Raw genomic sequence first — 15,450 nt, forward strand, 5'->3', positions numbered from 1 at the left:
TTACCGGTGATGGAATTTAAAATTTAACAAAATAATAAATAAATAGTTGTTCATTCGATTATATATAATTAACCGTAACAATAAGAAATATTATAGAGCCCTGCGAAAAAAATATCTGATTAAGTTCAAAGAGTGAATAACCATCATCAATACAATAAATTAATTCATTAACAATTAATTAATTATTTGAAAAAAACGGGGCATGTAGTTTCCATGCACATTCTCGTTAGTATTTTAGGTTGAGCATCCCTTGACAGAACGTTGAAAGAGGATTATTAGATTACTATCGCCATCTATAAAACATAAAAATTTTGTGTTACAACAAAATTATGATAGAGGACATTCGCATTCCTTTCTCCGATCGGTAATTTTCACAACAGGTAAAGAAATTCTCTTTTTTAGTTCCCTACAGTGATTCTAGATGGCCCTACCCCCGAAACTTCTGGGGAAAATGGCCGCCACTTCCTGTACCATTCTTTGCGGCTGTACCTATTTTAGACCCATCCATCATTTGTACATTTACAAAAGTACGAACGGAGCCCCCCCAAACCCCCAGAACTGAGCAGCAGTATCCTATTAGCCGCAAAAAAACGATTTTTGAACAAAAAAACTTATAGAATCGTTTGTACTTCGTTAGCAGGTGATTGTACCTTCGTTTTTAACGTTCAAGAGTTGATTATTCTTCTTTAATTCATTAATCAAAATAATGCGTGAAGTTAGCCGACGAAATTTTGAAAAATCAATTATTTTGAGTTTTTTTTTTCATTCGATTGTAAATCGTTTCTACAATCCGCCTCTATAATTATTATCGTTTAAGAGTCCATATTTTTTTATGAATCATATATTTTTATCAATACCATTTGGCATAGGCTCCCCCTCGCCCCTTGAACTATATTAGCTGAGAAAGGTTAGAAAAATAGAGTATCTCGATTTTCTTCTTACTATTAATGGCAAATCGTTTGTAGAATGTATATGTCAGCTTTTTATCGTTTAAGAGCGAATTTTCTCCTCATTTCAAAAAAACCTTTCAAGGGAACGTGCATGCGGCCCAGATTTGAGAAATAAATGTATTAGTAAATAGTTTAACGTCTATGCAATACTCTCCAATGAAAAATGCATTCTAATTCATTGCAGTTTTTTTTTAACAATCAATCGAAAATTGCATAATTTTGAACCCCGTTTTAACGCTCGTGACGTCATCAGGCGGTGACTCCGGGTTCTTATCGCAGTCGCTAGATGACAGCACTAATGTTTTTCTAAACGTCAGCCGGTGTCAACATACAGCAGAGCTTATCTTATTAAATATAAATAAATAGCAGTTCAGGATTAAATAGCTCATTGCTAAAAATACTAAAAATGTAATTATACGTTCAATTTTATATACCGACGGTAGGAGTGTATGATCCGGTGGATGGCGCCACATGAGGAAGTATATGGAGATAAGACGGGTCTCTCATAAGAATAGACGCACACAAATAGAGAATATTGTATTTATTGATTGCACACGACTAAACTATATTTAATGGTACAGAAAAAAGCGCGGGGCCACGTGGCGTGGGTGTCCGAACCGGAAGAAGTATATAGACTAACTAGCTTAGTAACTAAAATGGCTGTCTCGTCAAATCCCCTAGATCCAGCCTCGGCACTAGTAACTGTTTGCGCCGTTGGCGCTGGCGCGTGCCTCCGTCGGTAAGGCTGGACTCTGGTCGAGGCAGATCCGCCACAACCACTCTCCCCCCAGTGACCTGACTGGGTAGAGAAGGGAACGAAACTTTTTTAGGTGGTCTAGCTGCTTTGGCGTAGGTTCTCAGAGGTAGATCCATGGTTGTCGAGCGATGTTCCTCAGGTACAACGATGGGTGGGGTAGGCTCTGGAAAGGGTTGTTCCTGCTGCTGGGCTGCCTGGTCTGAGTCCGTCTTGGCAATAAATGCAGGCTTGAGTCTGTCAACAGAGATTACTTTGGCGGTGCCATTAATTTTTATTACAAAAACCCTGTCGTCCACTCGGTTGACAACCTCATGTGGTCCGGTGTAGGGCGGGTCGAGCGGTTTTTTAACTGAATCGACACGCACGAAAACATGACTGCAGCGATATAAATCCTTGAGGATGAAACATCGTGCTTTGGTGTGATGGGCAGTGGTGGTGGGCCTCACCCGTCGCATGTGATCTCGAAATTTCTCGAGGAAGAAATTCGGGTCTGCTGGTAGGCTCTCCGAGGTGAAAAATTCACCCGGAATTCGGAGTTCTGTGCCATATAGCAGCTGCGCTGGTGAGGCTCTCAGATCCTCCTTGTAGGCTGTCCGCAGTCCAAGCATGACCGATGGAAGAAGGTCTGGCCAGGGTGTTGGGGCGTTGCACATGAGCGCGGCCTTCACCGTGCGGTGCCAGCGTTCCATCAACCCGTTAGATTGCCGATGAAACGGCGTGGTGTGGATCCTCTTGGCTCCCACCATTCTAGCCAAGGCGGTGAAAAGCTTGGACTCGAATTGTGAGCCTTGGTCCGTGGTGATGCGCAGTGGGGTTCCGAACTGGGCAATCCAGTGGCTCCAGAAGGCAGTCGCAATGGTCTCTGCTTCGATGTTGGCCAACGGAACAGCCACAGGCCACCTGGAGAACCTGTCTATCATTGTGAGACAGTATCGCAGGCCTTTCACAACAGGTAGCTCAATGATATCCAGGTGGACATGCTCGAACCGATTGTCCGGGACACCTATATGGGCAGGCTCCATGCGGTTGTGACGCTGGATCTTGCATTGCTGGCACGGTATGCACTCCCTGCACCAACGTGCCGCATCACTCTTCATGCCAGGCCAAACGAACTTTTCCTTCAGCTGACGGATGGTGACTCGACTACTGGGGTGTGCTGAGGCGTGGACGACGTCAAACGCTTGTTTGCGGAGGCTCCTCGGGATGTATGGGCGAATCCAGCCTGTTGACGTGTCGCAGTAGATTGGGTGGTCTTCAGTCACCAACCGTTGGAGTTTGCAGGATGAGTCCTCCCTGTCGAGCAGACTCTGGAGCTCCTCATCAGAGTCCTGGGCAAGCTGGATGGCTTCTGGGCTCAGGATCCTGGGCATGTCTATGGTATTGACACATGAGAGCGCATCAGCGACGACGTTGTTTTCTCCCCTGACATGGACGATCTCGGTGGTGAACTGGGAGATGTAGCCCAGTTGGTTCACCTGTCTAGGGGAGGCCTTTTCTAGCCGTTGGGAAAAGGCGTAGACTAGAGGCCGGTGATCCGTCTTAATGACAAAGGGACGGCCTTCCAGAATGTGTCTGAAGAACTTCACTGCGCAGAATATCGCCAGGAGCTCGCGGTCATATGCACTGTATCGGGACTCTGTCGGGCTCAATTTGCGCGAGAAGAATCCGAGGGGCTTCCAGATGTTGTCTTCCCACTGTTCCAACGCCGCTCCGATGGCCGTATCCGATGCATCCGTCGAGAGCGTGATGGGTGCTGTGGGGGAGAGGAAGCTGACTCGAGCTGCTGCAGCGATTTTCTGCTTGCATTGCAGGAAAGCTGTTTCGGCTTCCGGGGTCCAGGGTATCTTTCGCTTGTCGTTCTTCCTGGAGTCCATGATGAAGCCGTCGAGTCGCGTTTGGTCGTGAGCTGCATGCGGGAGGCATCGCCGGTAATAGTTGAGCATACCGAGGAACCTGCGAAGCTCGTTGATGGTAACAGGCTTCGGAAACTCAACTATTGCCTGCACCTTGCTCACAGGAGGGGAGAATCCCTGCTGATCCAGCTTGTACCCCAGGTAGATCACTTCAGCCTGGCCAAATTGGCATTTAGTGGTGTTGATGCTTAGGCGATTGTCCTGAAGAATCCCCAAGATGGTCTCGAGGTGTTGGAGATGCTCTTCAGGAGTCCTGGAGTACACGATGAGATCATCGATGTAGCAGGCTGCGAAGTCGTAATCTCTGAGGAGATTATCCATATGGCGCTGGAAAGTTTGGGCAGCGTTGCGTAGCCCTGGGGGCATGCCAAGAAACTCGAAAAGGCCAAAGGGTGTTGTTACAGCCGTCTTGGCTATGTCCTCCTGGGCTACAGGGATCTGGTGGTAGGCCCGTACGAGGTCGAGGGTTGTGAAGACCTTACACCCATGGCAGCGCTGCAGGACATCCTCGATGATAGGGAGAGGGTATCGGTCTGGCACTGTACGTTGGTTGAGACCACGATAGTCTCCAGTTGAGCGCCAGCCTCCCTGTCTCTTAGCCACCATATGGATCGGACTTGCCCACTGGCTGCAAGAAGGTCTGACGACCCCGCAGCGCAGGAGGGCCTGGATGTCGTCCCGAGCAGCTTGTAACTTGTCCCCTGCAAGTCGTCTAGGTCGCTCAGCAATAGGTGGGCCACTGGTAACGATGTGGTGCGCTATCGGGCTATCGAGCTGAGTTCTCGGAGCAGCAGGTGGCTTGGTAACTTCCACATACTTTTCCAGCAGCTGCCGTATCCTTGGCGCAGGGGCTGAACTGTCGTTGGTAACGGTGGAGATGCTGAAGATGGTGGTCTCAAGGACCTCTCCGGGGGTTGTGAGGTTCGTGACTGGATCGATGAGACGTTTACGCTTGAGGTCGATGAGAAGACCGTAGTGGGTGAGGAGGTCTGCTCCAATGATGGGAACCTTCACGTTTGCGACTGTGAAGTTCCACTCGTAGTCTCGTCGCAGCCCAATGTGCAATTTGAGGAGCTGTTGGCCAAATGTGTCGATGACGGTGTTGTTGGCCGCAAAAAGCTTCAGGTCCGAGGGCTGCGTCGAGCCTAGCTTCTAAGCATGGGGGATGACAGAGATCACGGATCCTGAGTCAACCAGGAAACACTGACCCTTGGCCTTATCCCTAACGAAAAGGCGATATTCTTTAGTGGCGTCGTTGGTGTTGTTATTGATGTCTGAGCTGCCGCAGGCCGCCTGGACGGACGGCAGCGTCGCTAGTTTAAAGCGGACTGGTTGGGGCTGTTGAACCGAGCGCATGGAGATTGGCATTGACGTACCCTGTCTCCAAAACGCTCGTGAAAGTAGCAGAGGTCGCTCTGCCCTCGTGCTGCAGGTGTGAGACGGCGATTACGGGAGTGCGATCGCGGTCTCCTCGCGTTAACCTGCCCCACTTTGGTAGAGAGCTGTTGGAGAGCGTGGCACAGGGTCTCAATCGCCTTCTCCACAGAGCTCACCCTCTGCTCGATGAGGCTGATGGACCTAGTGAGTTTAAGGTCCGAAGTCGTTGATGGGCCCTGGCCGACGGTGTGTGGGCTCGGCGAGTTGGGGAACGCCTGATGCTGGGACGTTGCCATGACGTAGTTGCCAGTGCTGTTCTCCATCACCGTATCAGCAGCTTCAGCCAATTGGTCCAGAGTTGAAGTGGCCTGCACGACCTTCAAGATCTTGCAGATGACATCCGGCAGCAGGGCTAGCCACCTACAGCGGAGGAGCTCGTCCGAGACCTTCCCGTCGGCGAGGTCTCTCATTCTCCTCAGAAGTTGGCTGGGTTTTTGATGGCCAAGCTCGAGCTCCGTCAGCAGTTTGTGCAGGCGTCGATCCACCGACTCAGAGAACCTTTTGATAATTTGCAATTTAAGGTAAGGATACTTATCTCTGGCTGGGGGTGCCTTGATGATGTCGGAGATCTCACGAAGATGCTGACTCTGGAGGGCCTCCAAAACGGCGTCGTACTTGCTGCTGTCGCTCGTAATTCGCCTGTTACGGAACTGTGCTTCGATCTGGGTGAACCACGCGACAGGGTCTTCGCTGATGAATGGGGTCAGCCTGAAGCTCGACAGGGCCATAACCTGTAGCTCCTCGATGGCGCGCTGGTTCATCAGATTTACCCCAAATGGTAGTGAATGGGTACTGGGACTAGCTGAAGCACCGCCAGGCGCGAATTCGCCGAGAGCAGGGTCGATCCCGGGGTGCACCACGTTTTGATTTTGCCCCATTGTGGGCAGCGTTGGAGATCTAAAAGGCTCTGTTGGTGCCTGATGTGCCTGGCTATGTTGGGGCTCCTGGTCGGAGCAGGGCCGTGTGGGCGAATATTCAAGCGGCATCGGAGGTTCGGCGTCGAAGTAGAGGCTTGTAAGAAAGTGAGGTTATGCGCGTTATGGTGATCTTTTCAGATCACGTCGGGGTCACCAATTATGGAGATAAGACGGGTCTCTCATAAGAATAGACGCACACAAATAGAGAATATTGTATTTATTGATTGCACACGAATAAACTATATTTAATGGTACAGAAAAAAGCGCGGGGCCACGTGGCGTGGGTGTCCGAACCGGAAGAAGTATATAGACTAACTAGCTTAGTAACTAAAATGGCTGTCTCGTCAAATCCCCTAGATCCAGCCTCGGCACTAGTAACTGTTTGCGCCGTTGGCGGTGGCGCGTGCCTCCGTCGGTAAGGCTGGACTCTGGTCGAGGCAGATCCGCCACAAGTATAGGACCCGCCGATGACGTCATGAGAGCTTTTGGAACATTTGAAAATTACATTTTTTGAAAAATCGATAATTAATTGTTACCATTAACTATGTAAAAAAATAATAAAAAATCATGCAAGTTCCGTATTATTTTTCTTTTTCATAATACTTGTCTTGATATCTCCTACTTGAAACAAACTCCGTTTTCGAGACGGTTTAATCCTAAACATGTGCTGAAATTTCAACAATGGACCGCGTTCATTTTGAGTCATAAAACTGTTTTTCTTTTCCCTGAGAGCGTTTTCCCTTTGATATAGTTTTCAGTCTCTGGACAACGGTCCTCTACCTAAGACGTGTCTTCCTTGTGGTAATAAAGACTATTCTACAAAGTATTTTCACTGTGTCTCAAATACTGTGCAACAAGTTAACATTAAAACAATAAAAATGCCACCAACGTGTAGAATTTCCGATGAAGAAGCACTCGCGATTCTGATGAAGTACGAAATTTATTTCCGATCAGGAGAGATTCCGATCTACTCACATAAGGTGTGGAAAGATCTTGAAAAAGAGAAAGACAATGCTTGGTCCCATCATAATTGGTACAATAAACTGAAACAAAATAAAAAGCGTCAAAATAAAGCGGGTTTATGGTCGTTGCTCATGAAGAAATTGTCAGTTGAGTCAGTCCAAAACGAAATGCTGGACAGTACATTGGAGTTATCATGGAGACCATTGATATTCGATCAATTTGCTTTGATAGTCAATATCTATTTTTTTATTAATTAAAAACTTTTTCAAGCAAAAGTTAGCACCCCATTTTTTATTTTTCGATTGAAGGTCAAAAGTAACCTCGTCATTGGATTGAAAATTGTTTGTAGGTCATATATAGTCCATTGTCATTAGTCTATCAATCATCATTTATGGGCTATTAATTAATTAAATAATATTATTCTGACGGACGAGTGCGCATGCGGATGAGTACATGCGCTACAATATAAGAAAAATATCTACTCTTAAACAATAAATGATTTAGATTTAGATTCTACAAACGATTTCTTATTGATGACAGGAAGAGAATATTGTAGGAATAGAATATTGTGATACTGTATTTTTCTGACCTTTGTCGGCTAATATAGTACAGGGGGGGGGAGCCTATGTCAAATGGTATTGAGAAAAATATATGATTCATAAAAAAATATGGACTCTTAAACGATAATAATTATAGAGGCGGATTGTACAAACGATTTAGAATCGAATGAAAAAAAAATCAAAATAATTGATTTTTCAAAATTTCGTCGGCTGACTTCACGCATTATTTTGATTAATGAATTAAAGAAGAATAATCAACTCTTAAACGTTAAAAACGCAGGTACAATCACCTGCTAACAAAGTACAAACGATTCTATAAGTTTTTTTGTTCAAAAATCGTTTTTTTGCGGCTAATAGGATACTGCTCCATAAACTCGCTGCCTTAGTTGAAAGCTTTGGCCTCACCAATAAAGTCGCCCACATCTCTAACCTAATCAACAACCTATATCATCCCTCTTCCCAGACCACCCCCCCTCCAAACCTTCCTTCCTCTTCCCTGTCCGCCCCTGCGTCACCCTTCAACACCTCTCGCCCCTCATTATCCACCTCACTATGAACTTCACATCCTCAACTAATTCTGCCTGCCCTGGACTCAAAATCTTGCAATGGAATGCCCGCAGTCTTAGACCAAAGCTAGGTGACCTCCAAAATATTGCCTTCAACTATGATATCATTCTCCTTTCTGAAACCTGGCTCAAACCCTCTCATCCTCACACCGCCCTCCGCGGCTTTTATCTCTACAGACATGACCTTCTAAACCAACAGGGGGGTGGCAGTAGTAAGTGGGCACGATTGGCGAATTTATTCCAGGAATCGTCCCCCTTCCCCCCTTTTTCCAGACGTCTCCGAACACGTTTTCCCCATTGTCCTTTGAGGAGGACGTCGCCGCTCTAGGGCCCCCTGGGGTGAGGGTCCCCAAAAAATGTAATTGTTCGACAGAAAGTGGGTGGTGGGTGGGTGGCGAAGGAATGCGAGCAGGTCCCAAAACACTTAAAACCATCCCATTGTTATGCAATGGAATGTCGTTCACGTGTTAAAGGAAACTGTCCATTATTTTTTTTTAGATGGAGGATTACGCAATGCCCTGGCATGAATGGCGCAGTAAATGGATGCTTTTTTTTTACAGCTTTTTAGGGCAATAAATTTTCCCTGGCTATGGAAGACCGTTGGAAAAATTCTCAACGATGTCTCCTTTTTTTTGACTAAGTTTTTCTCTCTCTTTCTTTTATTGCATGGTTTTTCCTTTCAAAAGTTTTTTATCTAAAAATCAAAAATGTTTTTGCCTTCCGTCTTTTTTCTCATACCTGAAAAGATGTTGAGGGTTTTTGTAATAAATAATTAAACATAGGGTTAACATTTTATCTTTTTTTATATTTCACAAAAATAATAGGATACATTTTACAAATCTTTGTCTGGATTCAAATCATTTACATAAAATCATATGTGTATGGTTTTTTTCAATATGAGAGCTTTCTGTCAGCCCCTCCCGCGAATTTATCCAAATAATTAAAACAATTATGGAATAATTCTCCAAATAATTGGTACAAATATCCGAGATTTTCGTGGGGTATTGTACGTCGAAGATCATCGCGAGCCATGAGATACATTTCCTCGAAATTTACGCGTATGCGATGATAAAGATCCTCCGTGGCAGGTATTCTATTGTATTCCATATAATTCATAGCAATACCTGTAATTGATCGCACAAGCGATTCCTTATATTCCTTGAGACGCAATGTCTCCAAGAAATCCAGCCACTGATTAATCCATGCAGCCTTGTTTTTCAATGTAATGATGCTCTGCTCCATCATCATTATGGGAGTCTGATTTGCATCATCATTGCGAACAAAGGTCACGCAGGGATTTTCAAAACTACGGTGGAATTTCACGTTTATGGCCCCAAATTCCTTTGCAGGTACATTGTGGTTGATCTTTGGGTGAAACTTCTCAGGGTCAAAGTAGTCGGTTACGGCATCCAAATCGTTGAAAAAAAGGGTCCATTCTTCTCGTGTCATTGACAATATGGCGCGTTTCGGGCGTACGCCCATAAATTGTACAACCGGGACGAATCGACCGAAACACGTAACTTTTAAGCCGATACGAATTTGTTTTGTCTCTGATCTATTTAAAGATATAACTTGGGACAATACCACATGCTTTTGCTTCGCTTTTGTTTGGTACTTTCCATGTTGAAAAAATGAATGGATGAAATCGGGACGACTGAATAAAATCCACCGCGAGCACCCGCGTTTTATAGCGCTACGTATGAGAGTGGAGGGGACAGAATCCCCCACTATACACATGACAGACCTATAGCCGTCACACATTATCCCCCAGCGCAGGGAGTTCTGCGGCGGCGGGGTCACACACGCGCCCCAATTTCGCGGTTTTCGTATGTAACGTGGTACCCCCACTCTTACCATGCAACCTTCCTATACCGCTTTTTTTGTTAATTCGAGTGACGCGTTTGTTGTTATTCGTTAAAAGACATTGCAATAGTAAAAATGTCTAAAAACTTTGAAACTTACGCTTTAGAGTCCCTTAAAAAATATCTCCTGGATCGCAAATCGTATGAGGGACGACAAAAGCCTCAATTTCGCCAGAAAAGAGTACGCGTATGTGTTGATAAATATACAGATGATGATTACCTAGACAGTGAAGATAGTGATGACATGTGCATTCCAGCAAAAGCGCGGAAAATCGTGATAGGGTCAGGATTGGAATGCGAAGTGGAAGATTTCCTCGTTGATCCTTCGTGCGTATGTAAATATAAATTCCTTGGTGAGACATGGAATAAAATCCATATCAGATATCGCAGGGATAAATTACACTCTCAAGATGAGAGCATAGACATGTGTACGACATTTAAAGTATGTTACAATGAAGAACCTGCAGAATCTAATAGAGAAATCGAATCAAATTTTCAAATGAGATATAATCCTCCATCACTGAGAAGCATTGCAATCGCCAATTTATTAAATGAAAGGAAATATGCGAAAAATGCAAAAACTTTGGCTGTGGTTATTGAAGCAATTGTGCATAATAGTGATGTTTTATTATATAAAATGTCGAAGTCAAATGGTTTTTTCGACTGCATAGAACACACAAGATTATGCAAAGCAGGCGTGGGGGAAAAACTCTATTGATACCACTTTTTTAGGGTGTGTGAGGAAGAATGTTATCTCCCTGTGGGGGAGGAGACATTGGTCTACAAGAAAGGAAATGGACCAATCATTGACCTTTCCTTTCAATAGCCAACAAATGCAAAACAAGTGGGGGGCGAAAAAAAGGAAAACTCGAGCATCCTTCCTCATCAGCTATTCAAAGCACCCCCCCCCCACCAAGGCCAAATTTTCAAAAAAGTGTGGAAAGCTTAGCCCCTCCTCTAAACTAGGGATGCATCAAGGAACCCAGTGAGATCATTTTACTGCATTTGCGTTTTTTACGTCAAAATGACATCAAGTCAAGTGAACTCATCTCCAAAATCCAGTTATCAATCAGGTTATCAGACTGGAACTTTTAAACCTAAAAAATCTAAATATTGTGGAATCAACGCGAATAAAAATGGAATTAAGATAATTAGTGATCGTGTAGTGAAATATAACAGTGATGAGAAAAAATCAATTGAAAAAATAGTGAAAAAAGTGAAACTCCAACGACATGAGATTTCCAAGACAGGTCCTGTCATAAATATTGACTCTGACCTTCAAATGGTTGAAAAGAAGACGAAAAACTCAACCAGACGATTGGGACATAAATCACCCGGTAGCACTCAAAGTGACTCTAAAATCCTGAAAGTCAATAATAAAAAAAAAAGTGAAATCGTGCAAGTGAGTACAGAGGAAAAAAAGTTGTGGATTAATATGCTAGAAAAAGATCTTGATGTGTTCAATCAAGTGAACTATATTGATAAGAAAAAGGATCTGAAAAAAATACAGGCTCGCGAAAAACGTTTAAAACTCGCGGAAAAAAAGAAGGCCGACTTTATCGCCCGCGAAAAACGTCGCGAACTAGCTAAGGAAAAACAAAGACAATTTAGAGCTCGCGAATCAGAAAAAAATCGATCCAAGGACCACACATCGAAGGATATCATCCCTGAGACCATGATGGAATTGGATTCATCGATCGAGATCATTCCCAGCACTCCATCAGTCATCAATTTAATCCTGGAACGCGAGGGTGAAGATGCTCAGCATGGATCATTGAATTTCGCGGCCTCAACCCCTACAAGTAAATATTTAATCAATCAATCATAGGAATTTTTAGATTAGATTGATTTCAGCTAATCTTGTATTTTTTTCATTTCAGAACCGCGAAAAACTATCCAGGAAATCGAGGCCGTTCTAGTCGCGTTGGGCGCGAATCTAGAACAAAGGAATCGCGAGGATGATCACGAAGTGCGATGCACTCCAACGCAGCGTCAAAAAGAGCTTGATCAAATTGCGATGCAATTGGATCAAAGCGGGGATGATGATGATGAAGGATTGGCCATCCAGAGTCTTGATTTCACCCCGTTATCACCCAGTAATCGTTCGGGTTAAACATTCATTAAGCATTTTTGTATTTTTTTTCTTTGGAAAGTTTCAATAAATGTCATAAATTTTATTGCATTAACGGTGAGTCTTGACTTTTTTTTATTGCTAGGCAAGACCCAATATTCCCTCTCCTGTCCCCAGCCCTTTTTTTTTCTCGTAGAAGCTAGAGGAAATTTCTCTCGCTTCTTCTTCTTCGTCGATCCCCGGAATCCTTTCGTTTATTGTCTCTTTCCCTCTAGTTGTTTAGAAGGTTTAGAGAACAATTTTGACTTTTTCCTCGTCTTTCCCACATTTATCCTTTGTCATCTCCCTCTAACTCACGGTTTAGAGGGCTGAGGGCGAAATAGTGGGGCAAAAGTTATATAAACCGTGAGGTCCCACTATTCGCCCTCTTTCACCATTCACATCCGGAGGACTGCAGTGTCTCGTCCCGTTTTAGTGTTTTTGTGTTTTTTTAAAAAATTTGTTTAAAATGGTTATTGTAACCTGTGCAGGAGCGTGCCAGGAGCACTTTGGTTTGGCGGTAAGTTTTTACATATTTTTTTTTTTTTTGCATATGTTTCGCGGTTTTTCAATTTTTTTGTGTTTTCGCGTCCGCGGCTTGATTTTGGGGATTTGGTATTTCACGGTCACGTATTCTTGATGTTTTTTATATCGCGTATTTTTATATTGTTTAAATGTCGACCCGTCGTGGGCATACGTTTCGCGTTTTAAAATTTCAAATCCGCGTATTTTTTTTTGTTTCAATTTTTGTTTGTTTTAGTTTTTTGATTTTCGTTTGTTTTAGTTTTTAGTTTTCTAATTAATTTTGCTTGTTTTAGTTTTTTTGATGTTTTTTCGTTTTCGTGTTTTTGTATTAGTTTTTTGATTTTTGTTTTTTCGTTTGTTTTACTTTTTAAATTCATTTTGTTCTTTTTAGTTTTAGTTTTTAACTTAATTTTGTTGTTTTTGTTTCTAATTTTTAATCCATTGTTTTTTTTATTTTACAGATGCAGGCCACCAGGAGGGAGCGCGCCTACCTGCGGGAGGCCAACGAGTGGCTGCGGTGGGAGGATGCGGAGGGTGAAATCCTGGATGGCGAGAACATTTTCGCCATCCAGGATCTCCATAACCGGGCCGCCAAATGGTTGGCGGATGCCGAGGACGAAGCCTACCTGGTGAGTTGGGTCTCTCTGTCTCTCTCTCTCTCTCTATTCCCTTTATCCCCTCTAACCCCTTCCTGTCATTCCTCTCCTAAAATACCCCCTCCCTTCCTCATTTTCCTATAAATATTTAATATTAATGTGTTTTTTCTGTTTCAGCGTGGAGCTCGCTGGGAGGGAGGTGTCGGACCGGACACCCCAAGAGCCCACTGGATCCGCGCTCTGAGGCGCGAGGCGCGGGAGCTGGAGGCCGAGGGTGAGCAGGTGCTCGTCCTGTACGACGTGGAGGATACCTGGGCCCTCAGGATCCTCTTCGGGGAGGAGCCCGCCCAGCCCGACCTGACGGAGGAGGACTGGTCCCTGGAGCAGTGGGACTGAGATCCCCCTCCGCCCCCCCTTAATTAAATTAAATAAAAAAAAAATTGTATTTTAGTTGTAAGATTTTTTTTGAATAAACTTTTTTAAATAAATATTTTTTGTTTTTTATTGATTTCCCTTAGTTTTAATTTATAAAATAGAAATAGAAAAACAAAACTTAGTTCAATTTTAATAGCTTAAAAAAATGTTTTTAGTTTTAACTTTTTTTCTTAAATAAAAGAATTTTTTTTTAAAAGAATATTCTCGTTTCTTTCTTTTATTTATACATAACCTTGTCTGTTACTTTTAAGTTTAAAATCTTAGTTTAGTTTTATGCTGTTTTAATAAAAAAAAAAATTTTACTTTAATAAATGTTTTTCTTTCTTTTTTTAACATACCTGTAAGTTTAAATTTATTCTCTTAGTTTTAAACTTTAAGATAGAAATTGGAAAAAAATAAATAATACAAAAACAAAATACAAAAAATTTTTTTTAGATTTAAGATTATTATTTAAAATAATGTATTTTAGTTCTAAGTTTTTTAATAAAAAGTTTTTTTTTAAATAAATATTTGTGTTCCTTTTTTTTTTTTTTTTAAACATTCACTTCGTTTATTTTTAAATTATTATTAAATAGGAATTGGGTGGGAAAAATTTAAAGGGAATCTTTTTTTCTAATTTTTATTCATTTATTTATTTTTCATTCTATAACATACATTTTTCTTACAGATAATTTTCATTTTCGCGGGCCGCGGGTTTTTGAAACTTCGTATTTCAATTCGAAATACGAACGGCTAAAAACCCGCCAGTCAAAGCTGACGGTGGCGCCCCCTTAGAATCGGTAACCCCTCCCAGAAACGTAGATTCCCAGAATTCCACAGTGTCGGTAAAAACGTAGGGCCGCCTCCTGACACCAGGAGGCTCTGCGCAAATGTAAACACTGTAGGGCCCATTTTTAAAATAATGAATATCTAGTGAACAAATAAACTTAAAAATATGTAATTTGGATATTAATTATCAACAAACGATTCCCTATCCCTTAATAATAACTATTCGAGTCTACAAATAAATATTAAGCGAGTGGAGGAATAGCCCCTACTCATTAAGTTGTTTAATTAATTATTAAATAATGCAGGCCTACAAACGTTTTTCGTGCATAACAATATTATACAAAACTACAACAATCAATCTAAATGCATAAAATACTTAATTTTTAAAAAACAGTGCGCCAACTAGCAGCGGTTCAATCGCGGTTTTTTGAAACCATAGGGCAGAGTCGCAAAACCATCAAGCCGCCGTTTTGGGCCTGTCGCACGTACGATCTTACTCTCAGGTTTCGTGATGACGTCATGATACACTGTCCGCCGAATACCATGATAGTCGATCTGGTAGGGATCTGCTTTATCGACAACGAGCGCGCGAATCGAGTCGTAATGAATTTGTTTACGCGATTCATAATTCAGTCTAACCCCTTTTATTTTACTAACTTCCGCGATACTGCCGTCCGGTTTTTTTACGCGATAAGTGTAAAATTTAGGTCCCGCAGAGACAAAAGAAGTAATGAAACTTCCTTCTCCGTAGCCCTCTACCTCGTCGGTCAAATCCCCTAGAAAATTCCCTAGCGGTAATTCATTTGATCCATCGCTAACGTAAATGACCGAATCTGTATCATAATATAAAACACGTTCTTGCTGTTTTTCTAGATAAGAATATAACTTTAGGCGCGCGTGAGCGGTTGTATAAGCCGCAATAACGACATTAGCCTTAGTGGACATTTCCGCGGCTTCGTTTAAATGTTTCCAGCACATGAAGAGAGTGTCGTTATCGACAGGAACAAGTCCTGTTACTTCAATTTCAGGATTAAACATTATATTTGCAAATTCCTCATGTGTTCGAATAATAGCTTTTTTTGTTAAGTTTT

General features: G+C 42.8%; 2 protein-coding genes across 2 annotated transcripts; both read left to right on the forward strand.

Annotated features, from left to right (window-relative positions):
• The first annotated feature begins 11,374 nt into the window (after positions 1-11,374).
• Positions 11,375-12,957, forward strand: LOC135162211 (uncharacterized). The gene is made up of 4 exons (XM_064120422.1): positions 11,375-11,727; positions 11,806-12,033; positions 12,527-12,555; positions 12,952-12,957. The coding sequence occupies exons 1-4, from the start codon at positions 11,601-11,603 to the stop codon at positions 12,955-12,957; spliced, it is 390 nt and encodes a 129-aa protein (XP_063976492.1). The 5' UTR covers positions 11,375-11,600.
• LOC135162244 (uncharacterized) lies at positions 12,663-13,554 on the forward strand. The gene is made up of 2 exons (XM_064120483.1): positions 12,663-13,189; positions 13,334-13,554. Exons 1-2 carry the CDS (start codon positions 13,022-13,024, stop codon positions 13,550-13,552), a joined length of 387 nt encoding a protein of 128 aa, XP_063976553.1. The 5' UTR covers positions 12,663-13,021; the 3' UTR covers positions 13,553-13,554.
• The last annotated feature ends 1,896 nt before the right edge of the window (positions 13,555-15,450 follow it).

This window comes from Diachasmimorpha longicaudata, chromosome 5, assembly GCF_034640455.1.
Source record: "Diachasmimorpha longicaudata isolate KC_UGA_2023 chromosome 5, iyDiaLong2, whole genome shotgun sequence".
NCBI classification, from domain to species: Eukaryota; Metazoa; Arthropoda; class Insecta; order Hymenoptera; family Braconidae; genus Diachasmimorpha; species Diachasmimorpha longicaudata.